Source organism: Elephantulus edwardii, unplaced genomic scaffold (genome assembly GCF_000299155.1).
Source record: "Elephantulus edwardii isolate Elephantulus edwardi_28Jun2011 unplaced genomic scaffold, EleEdw1.0 scaffold00026, whole genome shotgun sequence".
Lineage (NCBI taxonomy): Eukaryota > Metazoa > Chordata > Mammalia > Macroscelidea > Macroscelididae > Elephantulus > Elephantulus edwardii.
Genome location: NW_006399776.1, coordinates 15,434,593 through 15,449,652, shown reverse-complemented (window position 1 = coordinate 15,449,652; position 15,060 = coordinate 15,434,593). Strand labels below are relative to the sequence as shown.

Genomic DNA, 15,060 nt, shown 5'->3' with positions numbered 1-15,060 from the left:
GGACGATTTATCAACAATCTGCGTTATGCGGATGACACAACCCTGCTTGCTCAAACTGAGAAGGACTTGATCCCATGGACTACCAAGAGAAAAAGCAAGTCTATCTTGGAGGAGTGCAGCCAAGGTCCTCATTAGAGGCAACGTTAGTGAAACTTTATCTCACACACTTTGGGCGTGTATCAGGACAGGCTAGTTCTTCGAGAAGGACATGCTAGAAAAGGTGCAGGGTCAGAGAAAGGAAGAGCTTCAACAAGGTGGTTTGACACATTGACTGTAACAATAGGCTAGAGCCGTGTCTGAGATGGGCAGGATGGTGCAGGGTAGGCCAGAGTGCAGATCTGTTGTTCACTGGGTGGCTGTGAGTCCTAGTCAACGTGATGAAACCTAACAACAACAACCTCAAAGCAAAAGATGACCAAAAGGTTTCCTTAGGGAAAATAGATCTGAAAAAAATAGTCATTTCAAACTATTCCATTGGAATGGGCATTAAAAGAAAACTAGTAGTCATTCTCTTTATAATGACAGTCTCCTTATAATGATATCTGGCTGGAGGGAAGAAGGGGTGGCAGATACTAAACTGTGTACTATCATTTTGGTTTTCAAATTCTTACATTGTTTATATGAGTTTCCAGTGTAGTCTGACCTGGATTTGATTCCTTTATTGTGTTCTTTTCTTTCATGGGTACATTCACAGTCATTTCTGTAAATAGAAGTTTTGTGCGCAGTGTGATTGTACATACTCAGGACAAGGCCAGCGTTGAAGAATCCCTGATGATGTGTGCCCCTGCTAACAAAAATGTTTGTAGTCCAGGCCTACCAGTCCATTCCGGAGAGGAATAGGACACCAGGAAGGAAGGACAGTCTGCTTCCATAAAGATTACCACCTGGGAAACCATTTGGAACAGTTTGATTTTGTTCTAGAGGATTGTTGTAAGTTGAAATCTGCATGACACAATGGATGTGTGTATGTACACCATTGTTGAGAAATTCCAATTTTATGATTCAGGAAGCACCTAAAGAAGATAGGAGGAATTTGTAGAACTGCTATACCAAAAAGAATGAGTTGACACTGAAAATTTTCAAATACCATGTGAACAAGAGCTAATGGTGATGAAATATGAAGTTCAAGCTGCACTGAAGGCATTGGCAAAAAATAAGGCCCCAGGAATTGATGGAATACCAATTAACATGTTTCACCTAACAAATGCAACCTACCATCTGGTGATGTGCTCACCAGTTTATACCAGGGTATTTGGAGGACAGCTGTCTGGCCCACTAACTGGAAAAGATCCCTATTTGTCCCTATTCCCAAGAAAGGTGATCCAACAGACTGTGAACATTATCAAGCAATATCATTAATATCTCATGCCAGAAAAATATTGTTGAAGATCATAAAAAAATTACTAAAACTGTACATGGACAGGGAACTAATAGAGGCTAGTAGAAGAAGCTGGACACCAGGGATATCATTGCTGATGTCAGATGGATACTGATAGCAGAGAATACCAGAAGAATGTTTCTTTGTGTTTTATTGATTATGCAAAGGCAATTTACTGTGTGAATTGTAACAAATTATGGGTAACATTGAGAATAATGGAAATCTCAGAACGTTTGATTGTGCTCATATGGTATCTATACCTAGAACAAGAAGCTGTTGTCCAAATGGAACAAGGGAACACTGCATGGTGAAGACTCATCAATAACTTGTATTATGCAAATGATATAACATGCTGGAAGTAAGGAGGATATGAAACACTTGCTGCAGAAGATCAGGGACTACACAGCCTTTGATATGGCTTAAAATGCAACATCAAGAACTGAGACATAAACTGATATTTGTACACCAATGTTCATTGAAGCATTATTCACCATCACAAGAACACGGGAACAGCCCAAATGTTATGGTACTTTAATATAATGAAGTACTCTGCCGCACACAGGAGCAAGGATTTTGTAAATTATTATCTATCTTGAAAGGGACTGGAGAGCATTATGCTGAGTGAACTAACTCAATCCTACAAGGACAAATACTATATTAAACCATTATTGTAGAATGAGTCTGAGGATCCAAGGGGGAGGGGTGTATCCAAGTAGAGGGATGAGAATGTGCAGGGGCAGGGGATTAATCATGAGATTGTACAATTTGGTGTGGGCGGGGGAGGGGGGGAGTTGTAAGAATCCAGTCTTGAAAACAATGGATTTGAATTTTGTAAATAAACTAGTATAATTTAAAAAAAAAAAAAACCTAACAAAAAAGAAAGCAAAGGTCTTCACCACAGGACCTTATGATTGATGGAGAAAGGATTGAAGCTGTCGGTGATTTCATCTTGCTTGAATAAACAATCAACATCCTTGGTACTAGCAGTCAGGAAATCAGGAGATGTTTCTGTATTGGTCAAGTCTGCTGTCCAAAATGCTGAAAAGCAGTGATGTAAGTTTGAAGACTGTGGTGCACCTGATTCATGCCATGGTCTTCTCAATCATCTGCCACACATGAGAAAGCTAGACAATAAGGATGACAAAAGAAGAATTGATGTCTTTGTATTGTGGTGTTAAAAAACAATACTGAATATCCCATGGACTGTCAAAAGAATGTATGTCTTGGAAAAGATGCAGCCAGAGTGCTCCTTGGAGGCAAAGATGCTGAACCTTCATCTCTCATACTTTGGACATGGAGTGAGGCAAGGATATTCCTTAGAAAAGGACATCATACATTTGCTTGGGTAACAGTTATGGTTTCTTTAGGGTATATTCCCAGTAGTGGAATTGCTGGGTCAAATGGTAATACTATTTCCAACTTTTTGAGAAAGTGCCGTACTGCCTTAAAACCAAAGATTTAATGTGAGCAAAGCTGACCTTGGGACTACTAACCTGTGGAACCAGAATGAGGAGCCTTTGTCCAAGTTTGTTGGACAACTGGGGCATGTGGGGAAGAGCTATAATTGGCATGACTGAGAGCTTTGTAATATTGTCCTAAAGCTGCAAGGCTTAAGGCTGAGGTGCCTGAAAGCACATTTTAGAAGCTGTCCTGATTGAGCGATTGTATCTTGCTGTCTATCTGAAGGATTGAAGCTCAGCATCAAGAAGACATAGATTCTCATCACTGGGCCAATTGGCAGCACCATGATAAATAGAGAAGGAGATTGAGGTTGTTAGCAATTTCAGGTTGCTCAATTTCACAGTCAATATTCTTTGCACCAGCAGTCAGAAAATAAAAAGATCAATTTCATTGGGGAAGTCTGCTATCAGGGATCTCTCCAAAGTACTAAAGAGTATTGACCTCAGTCTAGGGACTAAGGTTTGCTTGATTCAGTCCATTGTCTTCGCAGTTAACTTTCTATGCATCGGAACTGGGCAGTGACTAAGGATGACAGAAGAATTGATGTCTTTGAGGTTGTGGTACCGTAGAAAAATATTGAACATACCATGGACTGCCAAGAAAACCAATAGGGTTTGTCTTCAAGAGGGTGAAACCAGGTTTCTCCTTGGAGACAAGAATTTTTAAGCTCTGTCTTATACACTTTGGCCATGTGACCAGGAGAGACCAGTCCTTGGAAAAGGACATCATTCTTGGAAGTATAGAGGGACAATGCAATAGAGAAAGACCCAAATAAGGTGCATTGACACAGTAACTAACATAGTAGGGTGAGGTGTGTTGGAGTCAGTGAAACTGACATAGGATAGGGCAGGGTTCAGAGCAATTGTATGAGTCACAGGTGACTAGATGGCACATAACAACAGTGTGGTTCTGTGGTCTGTGAACTATTGCATAGGATTTGAGCCTATTAGAGTAGTAAGATTGGTGCTGGGATGAGTAGAAAGAGGTGCAGGACTGTAGGAGACGAAATTGGTTTTGTGTTGTTGGTGGTGTTGACAGGGACACTTACCCATTGTGGAGCTGGTAAAGGTCAGATATTGCCTTCCCCACATGACCCTTACTTTCTACAGATGTTTTCCAGGTTTGTCCATGTTAACAGCATATGTTAAAACTTAGTTCTCTTTTATGATTAATAATATTTCATTGTATGTACATACCATATTTTATTTATCCATTTATTTTAAATGGGCACTGAATTGTTCCCAGTACCTTTCACTGTGCTGAATAATCCTGCCTTAAACCTTAGCATTTGTTTGAATTTATTCTTTCAGCTCTTTTGGGCTAGGACTGGGATAGCAGGCTGTTTTGAGAAATTTGAAATGTGTTTATGTGCAAGCACCTGTATAGTGCCTGCATAAAAATAGAGATAGATGTGTGTGTTTATACACAAATATATGAGCAACAATTTTTAGATGCTACTTAAAAGCAAATACACAGTTACATGTTGCATGTACAGTAACAGTTTTTTATGTATGTGCTGTTGGAACCAACTCATAGCTGACCTTACAGCATGTTTTCAAAGGTTGTGACTTACACACAAGGCGGTTGCCTGTCTTTATTCCATGAAGCAGCTGGTGGATTCAAATAGCATGCTTTTGGGTTGGCAGGGCAATTCCTTACCACTAACAGAAGTAGGTATAATTCATTGAGTGATTAGTCTGTGCCTGGAAATAAACTATCTCAATCTGTCAGTCTTGTCGGTGATAAAATAATAGGCACTCTGACAATCCTTTGACGTTTTTCTTTTTTCTTCTTTTTTTTTTTAACAGAGAGACCACTTGCCCAAGGTCACACAACTAATAAGTGGTAGGAACTAGAGAATTAACCTCCACATTTAGGCTTGCGAGCCTAAGTGCTTGACTGTTACAATAAATGGCTTCTTCAATGTAAAACTCTGCAAAACCCTTCACTCTCTAAGTATTATGCATCTGGGATCTATAATTATTGAATTTTTAAATGTATGGGATTTTTTTACTGTTTTAACCATCATAGAGTTGTGATAATTAAATTCTTTCATTCAAATAAAACAGAATCATACTTGGCACAGGGTATGCACCGAGTCATCTACCCACTATTCTGTGTTGATGAAGATTATTGATTATTCCAGGGACTGCAAAAGAACAAGCAGATTTTTCATGGAGGAAATGTGCTAAGTTTCTCTTTAGAGGCAAAGGTGATGAAACTTCATCTCACATAGTTCAGGCATGTTGTGAGGAAGGGCCAGTCCTTGGAAAAGCAAAGTGCTTGGAAAGTGAAGGGTCAGGGAATGAAAGAAAGACCCTCAATGAGGTGGATTGACGTGGTCACTCAAATGATGGGCCGGAGCATAGGGCAAGGTTTCCATCTGCTCATAGGTTTAGCAGGAGTCATGGTGGACCCTACAGCATCTAACAACAACTACCCTACGGATACATCTTTCCTTCCAACTTTCAGTGTTTGAGGTACTGCCACAGAGTAAGCCGTCTTTGCCTATGTACAAAGTTTCTTTTTGATATCTTCCAACAAGAATTAATGGCTCATAGGCTGTGTTGTTCTCACTTAATATTGTCCAAGCAGCTGTATGAATTTACACCTTCTACTGCACTGGTGACTGGAATGCAAAAGATGAAAACAATGATAGTCAGAGAGTATAGACTTGGTGACAGAATTGAGACTGGATTAAATTTTGTGTGTTCAATTATTCATAGCAAGTACCTTTTACAAAAAACACACAAAAGGTGACTTTACACGTGGACATCTTCTGATGGATTGCCCAGGAATCAGATTGGCTACATCTGTGGAAAGAATCAGTGAAAAAAAACTCAAAATTAGCTCTCAGAACCAGACCAGATGATGACTGTGAAACAGAGCACTAATTACTCATGTGCAAGTTCAAATTGAGACTGAAAAATTAAACCAAATCCACAAGAACCTAAGTATGACCTTGAATATATCCCACCTGAGTTTAAAATTGACTTGAGAACTCGAGGCATTGATCACAAATGATTGAAGATTAGAGGAGCTGTAAGATAAAATCAAGAATACCATACATGAAGAAAGCAGAAAGTCACTGCAAAGACAAAGTCATTGCAAAGACAGAGGACAAAGAAAACACAAAAATGAATGTAAAATGAAACTTGAAAATTGCATTAGAAGGGAGCTCTGGTGGCCTAGTGTCAAGAAGTTGCACTGCAATCCCGAAGGCATGTGCTTTGAATCCACCAGGTGCTCTGCTGGAGAAGGAAGGGTAATCTTCTTCTATACCTGTCAGATCCAACTCAGTAGTACACAACAAGAAAGGAAAAGAGGGAAAATGCATTAAAGCATCGAGGAGCCAAGGCAAAGGGAAGCAGTGCAACAGCAAAAGAGTTAAATGGAAGATTTCAAAGGGCAGCTCAAGAAGAAAAAGCAAGTACTATAATGAACAGTACAAAGAGTTGGAGTCACAGAATAAAAAAGGAAGAACTCATTCAGCAGAGCAAGCTCAAACCTCAAATTGCAATATTGAGAGATCCCGTGAGCAAAATAATGAATGATCTAAAAAGCATCAAGAGAAGATGGAAGGAATACACAGAACCACTACCAAAAAGAATTGGTTGACAGTGAACATTTTCAAGAAATACCCTATAAACAAGATCCAGTGGTAACAAGGGAATAAGTTCAAGCTGTGTTGATGACATTGGCAAAAAATAAGGCCCTGGAGTAGAAGGGATACCAATTAATATGTTTCAATTAATAGCTACAACCCGGAATGTGTTCACCAGTCTATGCCAGGAAATTTGGAGGACAGCTACCTGGCTGACTGAGTGGAAGAAATCCTATTTCCAAGAAGGGTGATCCAAAGCAATGTAGAAATTATGAAACAATATCATAAATACCACATGCAAGCAAAATATTGCTGAAGATCATCCAAAACTGCTGGAACAGCACATGACAGGGAACTACCAGAGATTCAATCTGGGTTTAGAAGAGGCCATGTCACCAGGGATATCATTGCTGATATCAGATGGATCTTGACTAAAAGCAGAGAATGCAAGAATAATATTTGTGTTTCATTGCCTAAGCAAAGGCATTTGTGCAGATCATAACAAATTCTGGCTTACACTGAGAATGGAATCCCAGAACACTTAATTATGCTTATACAAACTTAGATCAAGAAACTGTTGTCTAAACTGGAAAGCAACAGCATTGTTTAACATCAAGAAGGCTGTGCATCAGGAATGTATCCTTTCTCCATACCTATTCAATCTGTATGTTGAGAAAATAATTCATGAAGCCAGATTCTATGAAGAATGTGGCATAATGATTGGAGGAAGACCCATCAACAATCTTTTTGAATAATGCAGCAATAAACATGTGTGTGCATCTGTCTGTGTGGCAGCTCTGGTTTCTTCAGGGTATTTTCCTAGTAGTGGGATTGCTGGATCAAATGGTATTTTTACTTACAATTTTTTGAGAAAGCTCCATACCGCCTTCCATAGTGGTTGCATCATTTTACACTCTACCAGCAGTGAATAAGGGTTCCCATCTCTCCACCACCTCACCAGCATTTATTTTTTGTTGCGCTGTTGAACTTTTCTATTGTTACTAGGGTGAGATGATAATGTATAGGTGTTTGTGGTTTATTTGTTCATTTGTATCTCTCTTAAAGCTAGGGGTTTTGAACATTTCTTCATGTGTTTATTTACCATCTGAACTCATAGCCTATGCCCATTTTGGAATTGGGTTACTTACCTTTTTCTTGTTGAGATGCTGGAGTATTCTATAAATTTTAGATATGAGTCCCTTAAAGATTTATCATTCCATAAACTAATGGAAAAACTATGGTATATTCACACAATGGAATACTATGCATCAAAATACAAGGAACTCATAAAATATTACACAACATGGGTAACCCTGAAGAACATTATGCTAAGTGAAATATCTCAGTCATAAAAGGATAAATCGGACTGACTTTGTGGTTGGGGGGAAACTAAGGAAAGGGGATAAATAATGAATACTGCATTGGAACAGATGAAGCAAAGAACTATTTAAAAGGAATGAATTATAAGCATTATACATAAGACAACAGCCCAGTATAAAAGGTACATTGCAAAGAGGATGGGGGGTCGGGTAATTATTCAACAATGAACAAATATTTTTTAACTAAAAGTATTATATTTTAGGGCATTATTTTATCGTAGGAGTATGCTATGAGGGTTGTAGAGTGGATTATATTTGGGGCTAAGGGGTGGGGTTTGGGGAGGTGCGGGGGGTGGATTGTGTACCAATGAGGGAGTTTTTCTTTTGGTTTCCAAGGAGGGGAGCAAAGGGGCTGGAGGGGGGAGGGGTTTGTGCGGGGAGAAGGGTGCAACAATGAATGAATGGGATCCCAAAATCTCTGTGGATGTTCATTGAAATGAAAAATAAACAACCTAAATTTAAAAAAAAAAAGTTAACTGAGGGAAGAGGGAAGGGAGGGAGAAAGGGTGCAACAGTTGAATGAATGAAAATCTAACTTTTCTGTAAACTTTCATTAAAATCACAATTAAAATAAGTTTTATTTAAAAAATAATGTTGCTGAAAGTGGAAACCAGAAATCCTTACTCCAGAGGATCAAATATTACAACCTTCAATATGTATTACATCTCAACATTAAGAAAATGAAGGTTCTTTCCACTGGGCCAATAGGCACATCTTGATAGAGGGAGAAAGGATTGAAACTCTCAATGATTTCTTCTTGCTTAGATTCACAATCAGCACCTTTGGTGCCAGCAGTCAGGAGATCAGGAGACATATTGCTATGGGCAGGTCTGCTGTCAGGGATTTCTCAAAAAAACTAAAGAGCAATGATATCAGTTTGAAGATTAAGGTGTGCCTGATTCACACCACAGTCTTCAATATCTTGCTGTGCATCTGAGATCTGGACAGTGAACAAAGATGAGAGAAGAAAAATTGATGCATTTGTTTATTGGTGTTGGTGAAGAGAGCTAAATATTCCCAGGACTTACAGAAGAACAAACAGTTATATCTTACAAAAAATGCAGCCAGAGTACTCCTTGGAGGCAAGGATGGTGACGCTTTGTCTCTCATGCTTTAGACATGGTGCTAGGAGAGGCTATTCTTTGAAAAGAGAATTATGTTTAGAAAGAGGGAGGGTCAACTAAAGAGAGGAAGACATCTCCCCAATCTACATAAGGTAGATTGATGGGCTCAAGTGTATCAGAGATGGTGAGGATGGCACAGAATAGTACAGGATTCAGGTCTGTTGTTCATATGTCTTGTATCGGACTCAGTGGCACTTTACAGAAACAACAACTGCATAGATAGCACTGTGATTAAAAAAATTAGGCTGCTAAAAAGTAAGTTCAGTTAAAGCCTATTAGCCGCTCCACAGGAGAAAGATGAAACAGTCTGCTTCCATAAAGATTTATAGCGCTGGAAACTCTACAGTCACTTCTCTGTCCACCACACTGTGAAGTTGGAATTGGCTCGATGAAAATGGGTTGGGTTGGATTTTTTCATTTGCACTGTATGCCAGTTCTCAGTTACTCATGTTCTCACTAACAGTTGATATCGCCCAACTACTAGATTTAATGGACAGGAAATACTATTGTCTTGAATTGTGTAGTTCTTAAATAATAGCTTTGTTTTGTTACTGTTATGTCCTGTTGAATTGGCACCAACACATAGCTATGTGGGTTTTCAAAGGCAGTAAAACACACAGAAGGAGATTGCCCATCATCTGCCCATGTAGCAGCTGTTGCATTTGAGTTGTCTGCCTTTGGGTCAGAAGCACAACTTTTTACCCACTAGGCCACCAGAACTCCCTAGTAAAAGTTTTACCAAAACATATTTCACATACTCTGAAATTAACGCTTTTCAAGGTGTAAAATTCAGTGGTTTCTAGAAGATTCACAATGCTGTAAAACTGTCAAATCTTGGAATGTTTTCATCATGTCAAATACAAACACTGTATCAGCAGTCACTCTCTTCTCCCTGCCCCATCCTTATGCCACTGCTCTCACCAAAGATGTTTATGTTCTGGGTATTTCATATAAGGTTAGTAACACAATATTTGTCCTTTTGTGTTTCGCTTATTTCCCTTTGCATAATGATTTACGTTGTAGCTTATGTAAATATTTTTCTCGTTCTTATGTTCAGGTCTTTCATTCCTAGGGTTGCTATGAGTCGCCTATGACTCAATGGCACTTAACAACAACAACATGGCCTAATAGTATCGTATTTTATGTTTCACTTTATTAGTTAATGGATAGATGCATTTATTTCTACTTCGTAGTTATTATGAGCAGTGCTGCCATGAACTCTCGCATATAAATTCTTGTATGTCCACCTATAATTTTCATCTTCTTGAGAAACATGAATATATGTATTCATAATAATTGAGATAGGTAATTCTGTATATATAAACATAAATTATATATAATATGTTTAATTGTATATGTATAAAATATAAGTTCACTTTCTGGAGTGTAAAACTCTCAGTGTTTTAGCATATTGAGAAAATTACCAAACTGCTTTCTAAAGTGCCTGTACCATTTTATGTCCCCAACAACAACATATGATGGCTGTAATTTTTCCAACTCTTCACCTCCCACTTGGTACTCTCTTATTTTCATTTTATTGGGTGTGACGTGGTATCTCATTGAGATTTTGTTTTTCCTTTTTCCCCAATGGCTAGTGAGGGAGCTCTGGAAAGAAGCTGTGCTGCAATCCCAAAGGCTCACAGCTCAAATCCACCAGCTGCTCTGTGGGAGAAGGATGGGCAGTCTCTTCCTGTGTGCTTAACGGCCTCTGAAAACCCACTAGAGGCTCAGCATGATGGTTCCAACTCAACAGCACACAACAACAGCGATGACTAATGAGGCCAAGCATCGTTTCATGTGCTTCTTGGCCATTTTTATGTTTTCTTTGGAGAAATTCCTATTCAAGACTTTGCCCATTTCTTAATTAGATAATCTTTTTTATTTTTAAGGGTTGTTTATGTATTCTGGATGTAAGTACCTTATAAGATATAGGATTTACAAATATTTTCCCATTCTGTGATATAATGCAAGTTAGTGAATTTTAATTTTTGTAATTTTCATATTTTTCCATAAAATTTTCAAAATTGCTCCGTTTATCTGCTGAGTGAATCATAAGCCAAATAGCCATGATGTATTCACTGACAGAAAAGTGAATCCATGTAATATTCTACTCCTCAGAAGCTACTTATTAACCAAAACATAGCCTTTCCTAAAGTAAGTTAAGCAAGCCTTTCAGCCATTGAAAGAAATGTTATTTTAAAATAAAGGATAAACATTCAAAGTTAATTAAAGTTTTTATTTATTAATGATGAAAAGCACGGGAAAACATTCTCTATGACCATATTCTAAAACCATCCTCTATTTTGAAACTACTGATTTGACAATTCAAAAGCAGTTGGATTTCTGCTCAACCTAACCTCTTTCCTCTCTACCTCCTTTCCCTTTCGCTCTTCCTTTCTATTCCTTCTCTCCTCTCCCACTCCCTGTTTCTGTTTTTCAGATTGAAAATGGCTCAGGAATCAGTCAGCAAGTTGACATCAGAGAAGAAAGTAGAGACAAAGAAAATCAATCCCACAGCTAGTCTGGTGAGATGTATTTTTCAACCTAATCTCAAAATGTGTCTGTTGTTCTTGGGATGCACCCAGGAGTGTGTCTGACTTTAAAGGAGTAAACACAGAAGAATAACTAGGAGTATCCAGAGACTCTGGAGCAGAACCAGAATGTGGCAATATGTAATTTCTCAGCTCTACCCTAGAATACACAGCATATGGTAAAAATAAATATATGGGAGCAAAACATATTCTCAGCCATCATTTCTGATCAACCGTATTTAATCACATGCTGTTTCTCATCCTACTCCCTGCTCCATCCCATGATCTATTTTATTCTCAAGCCCTTTTCTCCTAAATGTTTCATTTAAGCATTGTCTCAGTCATCATTTCTTTTGTCCCATTAAAGAAAAGGACAGAGATTGTCCACTTTTTGATAGTTGAAGACATTGAAATGCAGAAGGGCACAGGCTCCCTGAGGTCTCTGGACAAGGAATAGAAACCAGCACCAGAATCTGGGTCTCCTAACATCAGTCCTTGGTCAACCCTCTAGCTTTGATGAAAAATTGTTCCCCAGAATCTAGTTGTCAGTTAAGACCACATGCATATTACTTCAACTCTCTAAATCATTAGGAGCAAGGGTGTTGGAGCTCTGACTGCCTGGGTTCAAATCCCCGTTCTAACCATTTAATTAAAAACTCCCATTTAATTAAAAACTCCTATTTAATTAAAAACTCATTGCCATCAAGCCAGACCAACTCATCCCCCAACAGCTTTTAGGGAAGCTGTGAATTGCTCAGAAGGTGGTTGTCCATCTTTCTCCTGTGGAGTCGCTGGTGAATTCGAACCACCAGAGAGGAGCACCTTTGGGTCAACAGTGTAACTCCCTATAGACTATGCCACTAGTTTAAAACTATAATGAAGTTACTTAAACTTCTTTGAACCGCAGTTTCTCTTAAATTTAAAAAGGCAAATGGTATTACCTTTCCTTTAGAGGATTAACCAAGAACACATGTAAAATGCCTAGCACTTAAACTCAGTAAATGCTAGATATTTTTTCCTTAATATTATGATTTCTGCAGTGTGGAACAGCAGTATGTGTTAAGCGGGAGAATCGCTCCCCTCACTTTGATTTGCAAACAGTTTTCCTTTTGCCCAGTTTTTTTAGCCTTTTGTGTGACAGCTACTCTTGTTTAAGCTGCTTTCAACCCTTAGAAGAGCTAAATGGAGTATAAGTTATGGATTGAAAGTTGTTTGACCATTATGTCTCTAATAACAACCGCATCAAGGATCTAAATGCATGTTACTTAATATTGATAAATTAGAAAGTAACCATGGAGAAGTCAGGGTCCAACAGGTTGGTCAGACAAAGAAAGGTAAGATTAGTGCACAAAGACCAGAATGGACATATTCCTAGTGGCGTCCTTGGTTGTTATCTTCCTTCTTCATTGACCTCCACCCCTTCCCCCAAGTCCCTTACATCAACCTCCATCCTAACTTTTACAGCCAAACTTGGTTCCTCAAAGAATAGTGAGCCAGGTCAACCCTGTAGACAAAAGGGAAAGCAGTGGGTTATTCTTTCTTAGGTTGACCACTCTGAGAAAACTCCCAGGTGTAATCCTCAATTTGTTAGGACCTTTTAATGTGCCATTTGTTTCTACTGGTAAATTGCATTGTTGAATGATTGGTTGATTTACATGGAAGTTAGGTAAGTGTTTGAGTTCACAAAGTCAAGGGCAGGTGTTTTAAACATTTTAAAATTCTGTCTAGGCTAATGTAATAATTAGCATTACATCTCAAATCAGAAACAGTTGAGATTATACTTCTCAAGCAAGGGGCTTCTCTCTGCCTCTGTTCTTTTCTGAGGAGTGTACTTTTCTTTTTATTCATCGTTTAGCACTCACTTAAGAGCAAGAGGCTCTATCCTTACCATGATTAATAGATTTCTTTCTTGGGAGTCACAGAAAGAGTATGTGTTTCTGTGTTGTGTACTCTTGTTTGTTTTCACAACAATCCTCTGTCTGCTCCTCCTTCGGGAGATGACCACAGGGAAAAGCCCAGCAGAGCATCCACAAATGGGAAACAAAATGAGAATTTCTGCACCTTTGCATAGACTAGGCCTGATGGTTCTTCATTTCACATCTCATGTTTCATTTGTGCCCAGTAGATTATATGCAGATATTTTTAAGTTGGAAATGGTAACATTTCATGTCTAGGTTCCCTTGAAAACTGTTTCTTAAGCATACCATCATTCTACCTGTGGGAGGGCCAAGGGAGGGAGGAGTCTTTGAATAGCATTACCCAGTTAAGTTCTTTATAACAAAGAAGAGAACAGATTAGAGCAGCCCACCATCTCTTCATTCTGACGTGGCAAGAGTTGATGCTCTGGATGAATGTAGTTGGTTTACTAACTGGTTGTTAGTTTATCCATGCTTGCTTACTTGCTTGGAGAATAGAGGCTATAAGGTTGGGAAGGCAGGTAACCAAGGGTTTAGAGAAGTAAAGAGAGTGATCCTCTTATCTACTGGATATTAATGTAACTCTACTCAGCATTCTAGTTTATGTGCGTGTCAAAATTTGGATTGACAAGTGGAAAACCTGGATAACAATAAATTCATGTTGATGTTTTTCTTTTAACAGAAAGAAAGACTGCGTCAGAAGGAAGCCAGCGTGACCACCAACTAAAGCAGAGATCCATGAAGTGATTGTAGAGGGGACTTTATACCTTGCATGATTCTTTGCAACGGCAACAAGGCAGGAGTTCTTGAAAGATATGTCAGTAAATGTTTGTTTTGGTCCTCTCTTTCTGAGGTCATCTGAGGAGAGCACTCTGAGCCTTCTTAATGAAGTTCCTTATTAAGTCACAGGAGCAATGAAGCACTATTTAAGGGGACATTGCAGTAGTATTTAATAATTGTTCCTTGTAGAAGTGTGAAATCCACTTTGCTGTAAGACCAGAGAAAACCAAGGCGTTCCAAGGACTTTGGGCAGTTGCTTTGTGATATTTCAGGTCTTGCGTTTTGGTTTTTGCTTTTTTTTTGGTTTTGGATTTGTTTGGTTTTTTACATATTACTCTTTTGATTGCTAGTGTTAATTTTTTGTCTGGTTGCAGCAAATATTAGGACATCTTTTTCCCAAAAACAAAAAGTTGGAATCTTACCAAAACCCAGTTTTACCAAAACTGTTTCTAAGAGATCATTGGATTCCTGAATGAGAAAAACATTTTGTTTCTATAATGTATAGAAAAGAACATGAAACTGAGGGGGAAATAGCCACCAACTTCATCCTGAAGAACAAGGTGGGATTCAGGGAATTGACATCAGCCAATAAGTGAAATTCATTATTTGTTTTTATTTATACCTGTTAAGTGTGCTTTTTCTGGACCAGAAGATATTCTGTACCCCAACTTCCTGGAGAAATATTGATACCTAAACTATGGGTTAAAAGCACCCACTGGACAAGAGAGCCAGTGATAGAAGTACCTTTTTACATTTCAAGCCACTTGTGACTGGGTAATGTTGATGGACGGCTTACCTCTGCATGCATCCTCTAATGGACACACGTGTGACTGAACTGCTCTCTTCACCCCCAGGAGATAGTTTCCTAACAGGGAAGCAAATAACAT

At 38.6% G+C, this 15,060-nt stretch overlaps 1 protein-coding gene across 3 annotated transcripts in view; it reads left to right on the top strand.

Moving 5' to 3' along the window:
• The window catches only part of FMN1 (formin 1), a 580,566-nt gene extending 566,446 nt beyond the window's left edge, over positions 1-14,120 (top strand). For all 3 annotated transcript variants that reach the window (XM_006883052.1, XM_006883051.1, XM_006883053.1), the window contains 2 exons: positions 11,387-11,471; positions 14,076-14,120. In XM_006883052.1, the coding sequence (XP_006883114.1) occupies positions 11,387-11,471; positions 14,076-14,120 (130 nt within the window). The remainder of the gene's footprint in view (positions 1-11,386; positions 11,472-14,075) is intronic.
• Positions 14,121-15,060: the final 940 nt, after the last annotated feature.